Source organism: Microtus ochrogaster, chromosome 19 (assembly GCF_000317375.1).
Source record: "Microtus ochrogaster isolate Prairie Vole_2 chromosome 19, MicOch1.0, whole genome shotgun sequence".
NCBI lineage: Eukaryota > Metazoa > Chordata > Mammalia > Rodentia > Cricetidae > Microtus > Microtus ochrogaster.
Window position 1 is genome coordinate 52,034,866 of NC_022021.1, and position 14,323 is coordinate 52,049,188.

The 14,323-nt window shown below is 48.8% G+C and overlaps 1 protein-coding gene across 1 annotated transcript in view; it reads left to right on the plus strand.

The window, feature by feature from the left end:
- The window catches only part of Lpcat1 (lysophosphatidylcholine acyltransferase 1), a 49,724-nt gene that overhangs the window by 13,528 nt on the left and 21,873 nt on the right, over positions 1–14,323 (plus strand). Inside the window, exons 2-3 of the mRNA XM_005356709.2 lie at positions 6,490–6,632; positions 11,769–11,983. Of these exons, the coding sequence (XP_005356766.1) occupies positions 6,490–6,632; positions 11,769–11,983 (358 nt within the window). The remainder of the gene's footprint in view (positions 1–6,489; positions 6,633–11,768; positions 11,984–14,323) is intronic.

Sequence of the window (14,323 nt, forward strand, 5' to 3'; positions counted from 1 at the left end):
CATGTAGCATGAAGTACTGGGTGCTCGCTTGTCCTGGAACCTTCCAGGCTTTTCTTCACGGATCACAGAAGTTGCCCAGTCAGGTGGGATGGTGACCCCTTAATAGAACTGGAACAAACCTGGTAGTCAGAGAGAGACCTTCAAGGCTGTGGGACTATGGAGACTCAATGTATGGAAGGGCCTTTGCCCAAATACTGGACAGTGAGGCAGAGAGAATGACCACCGTCTGTATTCGGACACCCTCTGCCAGTGGCTCTGGGTCATTTTGGTACCAGCCTAGGGCAGGGACAGAATGGGACCTTGTCCATCAACCTAGTTTGGTTGATATCTGAGCCCTAGACAAACTGGGAGAATTCTAGCAGCCTTCCAGGAAGGACTGCTCTTGAGAGGGTCTAACTGTGACCCTTGGTTGGTTTTTCTAAGGAGTCAGAATGTGGGCCAAATTTTTAATACTATAGTGCGTGCATGCATGTGTGTGTGCGTGCATATGTGAGTGGGAGTGAGGGGTTGCTGCACAGCATGCTGTGGAGATCAGAGGACAACTTGAAGAAGTTGGTTCTCTCCTTTCACAGAGTAGGCCCTAGGCATCAAACTCAGGCTGTAAAGCTTGGGCATCTTTACCACCGAGACATTTCTGTTGGTTCTCAAAGATTATCTGGCCTCTGGTCTTTGCCTTGTTGGTCCTCAGGACCATATCCTCCTGGTCTCGCTCTGTCTAGCATCCTCCCTAGTCATTCTCCAGGCTGAGCCTTGTTAACTGCCCCCTACATTACACTTTAAGCACCCTGTTGTACTCTGCTTTGCCCCAAGATTCTCTCTCCTCTTTTGACGTATGACAGGATTCAATCTGTCAACTGCTTGAGGAGGGTGTAGGCAGGGTGAGCCTTCAGGAATGAAGTGTCGCCAATCTTGAACACATCTGAGTCCTAACTTTTGGGCAAATTGACCACAGGGGAGGCTGGATGTCCCTGGGAGTCTTTGTGAAGTATTTTTAAAATAAGATAGAAGCATTGATCCTAACGCAAGTCCAGAATAGGTCACCAGCTGTTCCTATCTAGTGAGCCTAAGCCACACCCAGAGCCAGCCATTCCTCGGGCACCTTCTTGGAGCCCAGCTTTGTAAAACATCTGGAGGAAGTGAGGGCTCCAGAGGTTCTGAGCAGGTAGGCAAGTAAGAATCACCCGATGGCCCACAGATTGTTGCTGGAGCTTGTTGGGTACCTGATCCCAGCAGCCAGGCAGGGAGTCTCTGTGTGTGATCACCGCTTGGTCACTTCACTCCAGTTTATCCTTTTGGATTTGTGGTGCCCTGCACAGATGGATTGGTTCAGGATGCACTGTACACCACCAAGAAGCTTTCTCCTTCTACTCACTTACTATTACACACTCTGAGAAGAAACAGGAGCTTAGACTGTGCGCAAGGCAACTGATGCCGTCTTCATCCATGTGGAGGATGTCATGTGTTTGCAGATGTCCTCAGAAGTCCTGCTAGTTTCCCCTACAGTGAGCACACGGGTGTTGGCGTGTACTCTGAGGAGAACTGTCTATGTCAGCTGTCCCTGCCAGACTGACTCAGGGTGAAAGGGCCTGTGCTGGCTGCTTGTGGTGTTAGTGCTTCATGCTGGAGCACCTCCCTCTAGCAGACACACTCCTTGTTATAGGTCACTGCATCAGGATGGCCCCACTTACATACAGAATAAGAATCCTTGCTGAGCAGTGGTGGCGCACCTTTAAAATTCCAGAACTCAGAAGGCCTGGATCTGAGTTCAAAGTCAGCATGGTCTGCATAGTGAATTCCAGAACAGTCAGAGATGTTACACAGAGAAACCCTGTCTCAAAAAAAGGAAGTGGGGGGAGGAAAAGAAAAGAATCCCTATCTTAGCTACCCTGGCCACCAAGACAAAGCATCATGGCCAGCCTGACCATGATGTGTCATACTCAAGTGTTACAGAGCCAGCTTCTTTTGAGGAGAAATATGGCATTCTGGGTTCACTTTGACCTACTTTTCCTCCATCTTGTCAGTAGCTGTAGGGTGGCCACAGACTGAGTGGCCCAAACCACAGAACAGTTCCAATGAGTAGGGGCAGGAGTACTCCAAGAGTCCCTACAGGCCTACAGTGCACACCTCCACAGTATCCTTGCTCTTGGGAGAGGCAGGGAGTTCTCTAACTGACATTTTACCTGTCTTCTCAGAGCACTGATCCTAAAGAGAGTCTCTGGTGGTCACGCTGCCTCCTACTTGGGCCCCAAAGCCTGCTTATCCTTCTTTGCTCCAGGCCTGTGTCTATAGGAGACTTCCTGGAGAACAATCCTCATGGGAGGGGTACCCTAGGTCTCCATGTCCCAACTGTGACCAGCTTCATATATAAGAGCTGTATCTACCAGGGGTAGTGGCGAGAGTGGAGTGTGTCTGTGTATCCATGAGTTCAGTGTGTGAGAGAATGTATGTCCATGTTATGGGTAACCATGTGTGTGTTCAGTGTGTTATATGTGTATACCAGATGTACATGTATAACCATGAATGTGTGTTCAGTGTATGTGTGAAGATCTGACTGTGTGTAAATATGTGTCCATGTGTCAGTGTATGTGAAAACATGTGTGTTCAGTGTGTGTATGAATATGTCCACATTGTGTGTATGTACCTGTGTGCTGTGTATATGTGTTAAATATTTGAATGTCCACATTGTCTGTATTGGTATTTATGTGTATCATTGTGTACATGAATATTTGTGCATATGTATATTTGTTTAGTGTATGTATGAATGTGCCCATATCGTATTTATTTGTATATGTATATGCATGTATATCTAATGTTATGTGTTCAGTGTATATATGAATTGGATTATGTTTGTACATGTGTATCTATATGTATGTGTACAATGTGTATGTGAATGTGTCCATGTATATACTGGGGTGTGTGTGCACATGTGTTTGTACCTCTCTCTGCCAGTGGGTATGTAAATGTGTATCGTTCTGTGTATGTCTCTGTGAGCTCATGTATGTATGTATGCTAGAGAAGATGCCCTTGAGTATATCATGCCCCAGCCATTGGTCCCATTGATGCATCGCAGCTCTGTCCTGGCCTGTGGACTCCTGAGTTCTGCCATTGTTTACTGTTCCCATATTTTGCTACAGTAGATACTGGGGTTCAGTCCACACTTTCTGCCCTTTTTCAGACCCAGCCTTACACAAGGAGACTAGGTTTGTTGGGATTGTTATGAAGTGGCTGCTGTTGGACAGAATTCTTCTGTGGAGGCAGGTCATAGCCCTCCTCCCAAGGGGGCCCTCAAAATCTAATTTAGACTGTCTCCTGTGGTGCTGTGATGGACTGTGTGTGTATACAGTCCTGTTCATCTAGACTATATCTCTCTTAATGGGTTGGTTTGTTATAATCAACCCTCAGAGGGCAATTGAAGTCAACACAGCCCTCAGGCCAGTGTAATTCCTTACTGAACTGTGGTGCAATTACTCCCTTCTAGCTCACAGGCAAGATGACCACATAGTTTGCTTGGCCTGGTACCTTTGAGAGTAATGTGGCTCTTTATAGTGAGTAGGGTCTCCACTTTCCACAGCTGGTCTTAGAAAGGTGGGGCTGTGGGTGCCAGCATTAGTGGCCCTACGCCTGTATCTATAGACACATGGAGCCCAACCCTTTCACTCTTGGGAGCATAGCTGAATCCTTTGCTCCATGTCTCTCCCCTCTTTCATTCGTCCTATAGCCTGTACCAGGCTGTCCCCCCATTTATACTCTTAGCCAGCTCTTCACTGGCCAGTTCCTGTACAGGGGATCCAATCTGCTACATGCTGTCTCACTGCTGGACAGCCATACTGCATGTAATTTTTGTAAAATGTGCTCTGGAGACTTTCCCATACCCGTTATAAGTTGGCATCCAGCATGGCACTGGGCCTCGTGGGTGTGGAGAGTGGACTCCTGTCTCCCTCCCAGCATCTTACCAGCACCCTATCCTCTTGATGTGGGCAGAGCTCTTGATTTCATAAGCTACAGCAAGAAAAGGTGCCTGGGGCTTTAGTAGAGAGGCGGCCCTGCCTTCCCTGGTGGTGGCCACCCACACCTGGAAGATAGTGTTTGGAAAGTTGTCAGGTATTTTGTTGCTCTTCATTCTAGCCTGTGTCCAATACTTTGTTGCTCTTCATTCTAGTCTGTGTCCAATACTTTTGTTGTTCTTCATTCTAGCCTGTGTCCAATACTTTGTTGTTCTTCATTCTAGCCTGTGTCAGATACTTTGTTGCTCTTCAGTCTAGCCTGTGTCAGATACTTTGTTGCTCCTCATTCTAGCCTGCCTGTTCCTGAGTCAGATATTCTGTGGCTCTTCATTCTAGCCTGATCTAAGAATGGTCCTCGTGAATGCCTAGAACTTTCCTTCTCTCTAGACCCTATACTATAACTACCAGATTCAGCTACTCTGGTGTCTTAGCCTCTTGGCTAGCTGCTTCCTTTGTTGTGTCTCAGAAACATTGATCTCTCCTACGTCTTTGGTCCCCTGAGTCTGTTTAGACCAGTTTGCATCCAGGTGGGCACTGATGAAGTAGGGACCAGTGGCTAGGCTGAGAATGCATGAAGATGGTAACCTGTGGAGGTGTTGGGAGATATAAGCAAAAGGTACAGTAGTAGGTTCCAGAAAGTTTGTGGCAGGCCCCACTAGTCCTGCCTTATTTACCTGGGGAAGGGTTCCCTGCTCCCTGGGATACAGACAAAAGCTGGAAAGCCAGCAGTGAGTAAAGGCGAAGGCGGAATATAGAGGAAGCTGGTCCTGATGTTTGAGGCCTCTCGACCCTCCCCAGTATGCTGTACATCACCATAGTAAGCTGTCTCCCCAACTTCATGTACCCCCACACAGTGCACTGCAGTGCTGCAGAGGGCTGTCTGCTCCCCTCTCCGATGCAGCACACCATTCTACAACAGGTTTCCTCCCTAGCTCACATTCACCCTGCATACTGAACAATGCTTCAGAGACTCCCTCCTCAACTCTCAAGTTTGGTGTTGTTGGGAAGCCTGCTTAGGGCTTCTAGGAAAACTCAGGGAAAATAAATAAGATTAACCCAGGGAGAAAAACATAGTTTGCAAAGTGGGGATCCTAGAATCTTGGAAGCTGCAGCCAGCTAGCCAGAGATGTGTCAGTGGGAAGTGTCAGTTAAAACTGCACTGGGTCAGTGGGGGATTGATTATAGGAGTCTCCCCTGAAAGTCGGAGAAGGGTTGTTCCAGATCCATCACCGGCAAGCCAGCACCCCTAACACAAGCCCAGACAGGTAGCCTCCCGACACCCCTAACACGAGCCCCATTATGTTACTTCCTAGCATTACAAGCAAGAATTTGACATTGGAGAAACCCTGGTCACAGCACTTCAGTATATTGCATAAGAATAGGTAGTATGTCCCAGTAGAGACAGGCGAAGTGGTTTATGTTCTTACCTCCAAAGACATCTCCTGACAGCCCACTGCTCTACGAGATGTCAGTACATAATCATTGGTCCCAGTGAATGAACTGTGTATTGGAGCAGATATTGGTACCTGGATCTGCCTTGCCCTCAAGGCATAAGTGACTGTTGGGCCTTTAAAAGGTGTGAATGCTAATTCATTCTCAGTGTCAAGTCCACACTGATTTCTAAGGCTGTGAAAATGCCTCCCATTGATGCAGCATTTGGCTCTGACCAATGGAGCTGAACTGCCTACCAAATTCAGAGCAACTGGCAGCCACCTGGTCCTGTAGCTTCCTGCTGCCCTGAGGTGAGCACTGGTCAGTGAACCATGCTTCCCTTGGGCTCTGGCCTTCTGCCCAACTTAATCTTGGCTGGAGAGGTGCCCTGAGTCCTTTGCTGTCTGGTCCAGGGTTGGTATTACAACTCCACGCTGCACCCTCACTACTTCATGGACATTTGGGACTTCATACACTATCTCTACACATCAGTAATTTGTGTATGTGCATATGTGCATGTCAAACCCAGAGGTCAGCCTCAGATATTATTCCTTAGGCACCATCTGCCTTGTTTTGAGACAGGGTTTCTTACTGGTCTAGTACACACCAAGTAGGAAGGCTGGCTGGTTAGTGAGACAGCCCCAGGCTTCACCACACCTAGCTTTTGTACTTGTGTTCTGGGGTTGAGCTCAGGTCCTCAGCTCTTTCAGAAAGCACTTTCCAGACTGATATATCTCCCCAGCCCCGCCTTAATGATTTGAGGGAGAGGCAGGAAGGTATGATAATGTGTTGAGCAAGCTGAAAGCCTGGCTCCAGCTTAGAGTGCCAGACCCTCTGGTAGATATGGCATCAGAGTGAGAGTAGAGCCAAGTGTGCCCATCACACTCTGCCATGCCATTTCCTTGAGTGTCTTTGTCAAGAGTGAGAGCATGGGGTCTACAGCGATGGCAGTGCACTGGCTAGCTGTGACCCGGCTCTGCAGGACCCCAGGGTGCAGGTAGCTCCAACATGTTCTCAAACAGGCGTGCTTAAAAAATAACACCTGTCTTCCCAGGTGGCTTTCATGACGTTGACGCTGTTCCCTATCCGGCTCCTGTTCGCTGCTTTCATGATGCTACTGGCCTGGCCCTTTGCACTTGTGGCCTCCCTGGGACCACCTGATAAGGAGCCAGAGCAGCCCATGGCCTTATGGAGGAAGTAAGTAGCTCTTTGTGTGTGTGTGTGTGTGTGTGTGTGTGTGTGTGTGTGTGTGTGTTGTGATCCTTGTCACAATGTTATGTTACTGGGCTCAGTCAGTATGGACCTGTCTCTCCCTTTCTAAGCATGCTTTATTGAGACCTGTTGTTCACCAGGGATTAGTGCTGTCTTCTTGCTGTTTCTATTGAAACCAGCTTCTCCCTGCCTGCCTCTTCCTCTGGTCCTGAGGCTTCATCTTCAAGGTTCTGCGGGTCATGGGGCTGTTGTACCCATGTCCCAGAGCACAGAGATCCTCCTCCCACCACCATGGCCTGCTGTGTTCCAGAACCTCTTCTATCTCTTGACAGCCTGAAGATGAAAACCAGAGCTCCCAGGTGACCCTCACTCAGCTCTGGAGCTGCTGGTGGGATCTTGGGGGGCGTATCCTGAGTGGACAGCTCTCAGGCTGAGTTAACCCAGCACTACAGTGATACGGGTCCCTGCCTCAACCCCCACAGTGTGGGTGCTGTGGGTGGAGGAGAGAGCACATCTTCTGGGTATACTTAAAGCAGTTTCAAGGGGAACAGCTTTTGAGTGTCAGGTCATGGTTGACACTGGTCCTGCCCACTCGGGGTCACTGAAAGTAGACAAGCCCGCACTCTTTATACATCCAGTGATTTGATACCAAATCTCACTTTCTTACCAAACTTGGCAAAGCTGAAGCTCTGGCTGGCACACAGTCCAGGCTTCCAGAGTATTGGACACTGTTGCTGCAGGCTGGATCTCTCTTAGACCTGAGCTAGCTCCACTTTTAAGTGTTAGATATGAATGAGCCTCAACTGTGTGAAGATGAGTATGTTGGGAACAGAGCCAAACTGAAGTGCCATTAAAACCACAGTACAAGATGCTGTAGACACTAAGTATTTTCTTGTGTCTTTCCACCTGCCACAGGTGCCTTAGCCAGCACTCTAAGAATGCTCTACTGTTGTCTCTAGAGCTCCCTTTGCCGGCTCAGAAACACAAACAAATCCTTGCTGGAGATGCTGGCAGAAAGGTCTACAGGCCAGATTGGCTGCTGTGCAAATAACCTTTTCCTAGAGCATGGGCACCCCAGGGCTCCTTGCACAGAGGGCTGAGTTGTGTGGGTGTGGGGGGCTCTGTGACCCCAAAGCCTAAAATATCACAACCTGATACTTTGTGACCTGAATGTTCACTCAAACTTCTCAGCCTTTCTTTCTTGTGAGGTGCACAGGATATTTGTTAAGGAGAGACTTCAACTCTCTGGGTGTCAGGTTCCCATCAGATGATGGTGATCACGCAGTGTGGGTGTTGAATGAGGCTGGGCATCCGTGAAGTTGTTGCTTGCTCTGTTTTTTGTTTGTCTGAGATTTCCTAATCCTCTTTGAACAGCATGCTTTATTGTGACATCCTCTAAAAGGATTTAAAAAACCCAACATAACTATGAGTCTGGTATGATATAAAACCAAGCATGCCAAATCTAGGCCAAACCAAATCCTGACTTTGAGCTTGCTGAATGCAGAAGTTTGCTTGTGTGACAGGTGTCAACTCTTGGTGACAAGCGGCTGAGGATGTTGCCATGGCTCTGTATGCTACCTGCCTGGCATCACAAGGGCCTGATCATCCTTCTTTCTCTCTTCCCTACACCAACTCAGAATCTCTGAGCAGCAGGACCATCTTCAAAGCGGGTGACTTGGGCCGTGTTCCTGGCCTCCATGCTCCCTTGGGACTGTCCTGTATGCATGCTCAATGAGCTTCTGCAAACTACAAAGGGCTACAGCAGACTGGTTCCAACAGCTCTGTGCCTGTGTGTCCAAGTCACTCAGTCTGTTAACAGTTTCTTTCACTGCACAAATGTGATGCATGTGTTTCATGTGCAGTGAGTGAGAAGCTGAGGTTTCTTATGACCACAGTGTCCCTTGAGCTTTGTATGATCTTTGTCAGCTCAGGGTGCATTCCATTCTATGTGAGAGAGAAGGATGTGTTTATGCTTGGGTATATATGTGCATGTGTATGTATGTATATGAGTGTGTGTATATGAAGCATGTACATATATGAGTGTACACAAATGAGAATATGCATGCATGTGCCTATTGGAGTGTGCATTTAGATGAGCATATGGATGGATATGTGTGTAGGTACTGGAGTATGTTTGGCATGTATTTGTTGATGTATGTGCATGTGTGTATGTGTGCACCTGTTAGAGTACACATGTGTATATGAAGATGAGAGTATCCGTGTAGGTACTGGAGTATGTGTGTACAGATAAGTGTGTTGGAATGTGAACATATATGAATGTGCTTGTTGTACTATACATGTATGTACATAAGAGCATGCAAGTGTGCACATGCTGAAATGTACATATGTATAGGATGCATACATGTTGGAGTGAGAATATGTAGGAGAGTGCATGTATCTGTGCACAGATTTGATTGTGTGATTATATAGGTTGGATTATATATAGATGAGAGTGTCATATGCACAATATACACGTGTATACTGAACCTGCATGTACTGTGCTGTGCCTCCTGAAGCCGTAGACACCATCATTTGGTATCTTTGGGAACTAAGTGTGTTTGTGGCCCCGGGTACTCATGGGTGCTTCTGACTCCTGAAAGGAGACGTAGTGATGAGCTTTGCAGTTAGAGTGGCGCAGAATCAGGAAAAAGCGGGGTTTAAAATAACTTACGTTCTGCTGAGTTACAACAGCAGATCCATTCAGCCTCAGACGGCGTTACGTTCGCACAGCAGAGCTGTTGTGAACAGATTGATGTTAGAGACGACTTTTTTTTTTTCCTGGATGAAGTTGGTAGCATTCAGACGTTCTTTAAAATCTCAGGCTTTCAGTGACTTACACGGGTTTACAAAAGATGCTTCTTTCAAGTTTCTTTCAATGCACACTGTCGTGAAAATCATACTGCTGCCTTTTGATAGTACTGACCCTAAACTGGTTCTTCTACCTGCCAGAGTAAGTACAGGGGTGGCCCAGGCAGCTAGCAGTCCAGGTCCTCAGCCCAGAGGCAGCTCCCGGGTTAACCGTGAGATTGGAGGACTGACTATCTTACCCCCACCCTCAGAGAGGAGTCCCCACATCCTGGGTATGAATACAACTTCCTCTGTGCGCAGAGGCACAGCCACTTCCTATGATTTAAAGTTTTCAAATTGCACACATTCTTTGCTTTGCATTTGGACTGTAGCCTTTGTTTTTTTCCCCCTTGAGTTTCAATATCTCCATTTCTTTCTTGTGGCAGAAAGAGTGTCAAAACCCCAAATTCAGCCTCAGTTCTCCTAGCCCTGTGGTCAAGCCACACTATGGGCTGGTGCTTGCCTCCTGGGGCATCCGAATGACCCACTGTTTGGTCTTTCATTGTTGTTGTTAAAGAAGAAGACTTTCTGGAGTGTCAGGTTCTCTTCCCAGGAAGAGGATTTGCAGGAGGAACTCAAGACTAATTGATTAACTACTAACAGCCAGCTTGCTCTCACTTGCCTGGCTTTCTGATTGGCTGAAGTATAGCATGAATGTCCTCCTGGAGAGTGTTGGTCTAGGGGCTCATGCGCCTGTGTTTGGAGGCAAACAGCTTATCTTCAGAATCTTCCCTTCATCCTGTGCCCAAAGCCCCAGGTCTTCTTTAGCACTGAGTAAGCTATTTAGCCCGGATTCCATCTCTCTTCTCCTTCATGTTCCTGTAGCTTTCTTTCCTGGCCTTTACTTGACGCCCAGCTTTGCCCAGAGCTCAGTGTCCTCCTTGCCCCCTGTGACAGTACCAGCAGGATGAGGAGCTTCACCTTCACTGAGCCCACGAGGTCTATCTCCATTCACACCATCAGCCTGGGGCACCCAGCCCGTCCCCATGCCCCGCCCCCATGCTGTCTCATCTTTCCTTGTGAGGGCAGAAGGGCATTGCTGTCAACAAGACTGCAGGATGATGGTGATGGTACTTTCTTTCCGGCTCCCTTCTTCCTCTTGCCCTCCCAGGACCGATTCCTGTTCCGGTGCAGCTCCTACAGCTCCACTTCCTCATTCTGTGCAGCCTCTTCCTTAGCAGTTGCTGTACATTTTATTTTTGAACTTTTTATTGTTGAGTCCATCTAGAAGTGTCCAACTGGCATTGAGAAATGTGTACCCATGTCTCACACCGTCCCTAGAAATAGAACCTTGAGTCTGCTCCCCAGTGTCTCATTGTAACCACAGCAGCTGCTCATTCTCCGAGTAAGCAAAGGTCTTTCCAAGGTGACTCCTCCAGGGGCTCTGCATTCAACAGTGATTGGCCTCTACTCAGATCTGCTGGGGCTCCTCTCGCAGAACCTCCAAGGGAGTTAGCACTTTGGGAAAGTCAAGTAACAGGGCTTTGGGCTTTTTTTTTTTTTCTGTGTTTTTAATCACCTGGTTAGCCCACAGTCGGTGATATCTGGTGTGTTTTGTAGCAAGTCTCCTCTGGGGGCCAAGCTTCTCCTAGGGCTGTCCATGCTACATGTCACTGCAGGGGTGTCCTGAGGGGTGTCTGAGTGGCGACTGAGGTTTGTTATGGGTGAGGAGAAAGGAAAATACCAGGGTTGGATGCCTGAATTCTCGTGTGTTTAAAAAGGATATCGTAGGAAACCAAGATGGATGACCTCAGCCAGCTTTTTTTTTTTCATTTACATTCATGTCCATCTTGGTCCTTCCAAAAGCTGTATTGATTCATGTGGTCAGCCTCCAAGCTAGGGAGACCTGTGAGAAGGTCTAGAAGGCTCACCAGGATACTGCCTTTGCTCTCAGCTGCTTAGCATGCAGCTTCTAATGGGTGTTCTCCACGTCTTGATGGTTTGTCTGCTCCTGCATGACTGAGTGCTAACCTGAGCTGCTGATATCTAAAGTGTGGGTGTCTTTGACCTTGCCGTGTGATCCGCTGCCAAGGCTGAATAGCTGTGCCCACTTGCAAGATGCTATGTGGTGGGGAAAAAACCCTCAGTTGTTTGTCAGAGGTGGGAGCCATTGGCTGTAGGTGCCCCCAGAACCAAGCACACAGTTCTCCTTTAAGGGCGTTTGCTGCAGTAGCCTTCAATGCCCCACTGCCAAGACCCCAGCATCACTTTCCCAGGCCCCCTGCATGCCCTTGTTGTGGCAGGAGCCAGATTGACGTTGCCTATCTCTTACAGGGTTGTGGACTTCCTACTCAAGGCCATTATGCGCACCATGTGGTTTGCTGGCGGATTCCACCGTGTGGCCGTGAAGGGGCGGCAGGCCCTGCCTGCGGAGGCCGCCATCCTCACCCTGGCTCCACATTCCTCCTACTTTGACGCCATCCCTGTCACCATGACCATGTCCTCCATTGTGATGAAGGCGGAGAGCAGAGACATCCCAATCTGGGGAAGTGAGTGAGAGCACTTGAGAGTGGATGAGCCCCCTGGGAATGGGTGAGACGATGGGAGTGGGTAAACCTTCTGAGAGCAGGTAAAACTTCAGGGGTGGGTGAGCAAGGAGACCCTGAGAGTGGGTAAGACACCTCCCCAGTGACAGGTCCCTTCAGGCTACATTGTGGTTCCCCGGTAGCATGAGCCTTTGTGGGTTTTATCAGTGCCTGTGTGTCCTCCGGTACTGTCAAGTGCAGACATACATGTCCAAGGTCTGTCTTGTAGGCATGTTTCCTGTATCACAGAGCAGTTCACGGTTTCTGGAGCTTCTGGGAAGCCTGCTCCTGAGCACCAGTGACTCCCACAGGAATAGCAGTGTCTTGGGACTGCTGATCGGATCACAAATCTTGGGTGCTTTGATATAGCACGAGGTCTTTCTGTCTCATTCTAGGAACCACAAGTCCAAGGTCATAGTGTGTGCCAGGGGGAATCCCTCGAGAAGCTCCATGGGGGATGTCCTGCCTCACTGGTTGCATGGCCAGCTTTCCCCTGTTCCGCACCTGTGTGTGTCTTAGCTAAGAGCCATGCCAGTGGATAACCCACAGTAGCCTCATTCTAAGATCCACGATTTTGTCTACATAGACTTTTTGTCTGAAAGGCCATTTTACGGGGTCTAGGGTTAAGGCATAGAGAGAACACAGTATTGACATTCAGTTGCTTTTCACACCCTGGCTGGCCTCTTTCGTGGTTCCCAGGCATCTCAGTAGATGATGTGGGGTCGGAGGGGAGCAGTGTAGGGTGATTACTGGGTACTGTGGTTATTGTGGTGGCTGCGGTATCCTTGAAGAACAGTGGAAGGAGGAGATTTCAGCCTGACACCTGTGGTTGAAGAGCCACAGCTCTGAGCCCACATCTTGACAAGAAGAGAAGACGTGGCGGAAAGGCTCTATTCTTTGTTCCGAAGCTTTGCTCTGGTGTCTGGGCACTCTGCTGGGGTAGCTCTGTGGGTCTCAAAACACCACAGGGCATAGTTTTGTATCTCCCAGACTGTACGGGACCCGGGAGTGTCATCTAAAAACAGAGGTGCCTCGTGGTGTCTTAGTTAAGGTTGCCTTTGCTGTGGTGAAACACCATGACCAAAAGCAGCTTGGAGAGGAAAGACTTTATTTCAGCTTACACTTAAACACCTCAACCTATCGCCAAAGGAAATCAGGGCAGGAACTCAAGTCAAGGCAGAGAACTGAAGCAGAGACCATGAAGGAGTACTGCTCACTGGCTAGATCTTCATGCCTTGCTCAGCCAAAATGGAAATGGGCCCTCCCACATCAATCATTAAATCAATGATTGGCTTGCCCAGAGGCCAAGCTGGTGCAGGCATTTTCTCCCTGAGGTTCCCCTCTCCACGAATGGCTTGAGCTTGTGTCAAGTTGTCATAAAACTAGCCAGTGTCCCTGGTATCCCAATCTCTCTGTACATACAAGTCTTCTGCTCTGTGAGAGACCTCTGAAATCTTGAGGTATATTTACCTGGAGGTGGGCAGAAGAAAGGATGTGGCCGTCACTCCGGATTGACCCTTCTGGTCTGGCCCTGACCCAGATGTCTGTCCTAGAATAAAGTGTAGAAACAGCCTGCTGATAGATACTTGGCTAGATTATGAGGGAAAGTTTCTCCCAGCTACCTAAGGGCACTAGAACTTTTGTGTCTGTCCTCACCTTCATCTCCTTCTCCTTCTGCTGGTGAGCAGGCATTTCCCCATTGCATGGAAACACTAAGGAACTGGCTCATGGCCACAGGGAAGCAGGTGGTCAAGGAGGCTAGAACACAGGCCGATGGCAGCAAGGTCCCCAGCCCCAGATCAGCCCCTTCCCTTACCTGTGCCTGTGACTTTTCAGAGGCACCTGGCTGTGGCTAAGTCCGCTACAAACATGGCCTCCACAGCCCGTGTGCCTCCCGCCTGAGAGGTGCGGTCATTCCCTTCCATGGGAAACGTGAGTCTTCACCATGGGTTCAGGTAACACTGTGGTCAGTATCCTGAACCAAGCGCTCCAAGGCTCATAAACCTCCCATGAATTCCTTCCATGCACAGGGTGCTGGTACGGAGTTGGTTCATATGGAGGGGAAGACTAGACCGGGGCTCAGCTAGGGGTTTGGGGGTTTGCTCAGTCTCCTGACTGAGATAGCCAAGCAGGAAGGCAGAAGGCGGGGCTGTATGTAGCCCTGTACCCATGAGAGGCACAACAGATCCCGTAGGCAGAAATGAACTGCAAGGACGTTGGTTATGAAACAGCTCTGTGCGAGCATGGCCGCTTCCCTTCTTGACGAGGTTCCTGGAGGGAAGCTGAGCTATTTGGATCATAGAC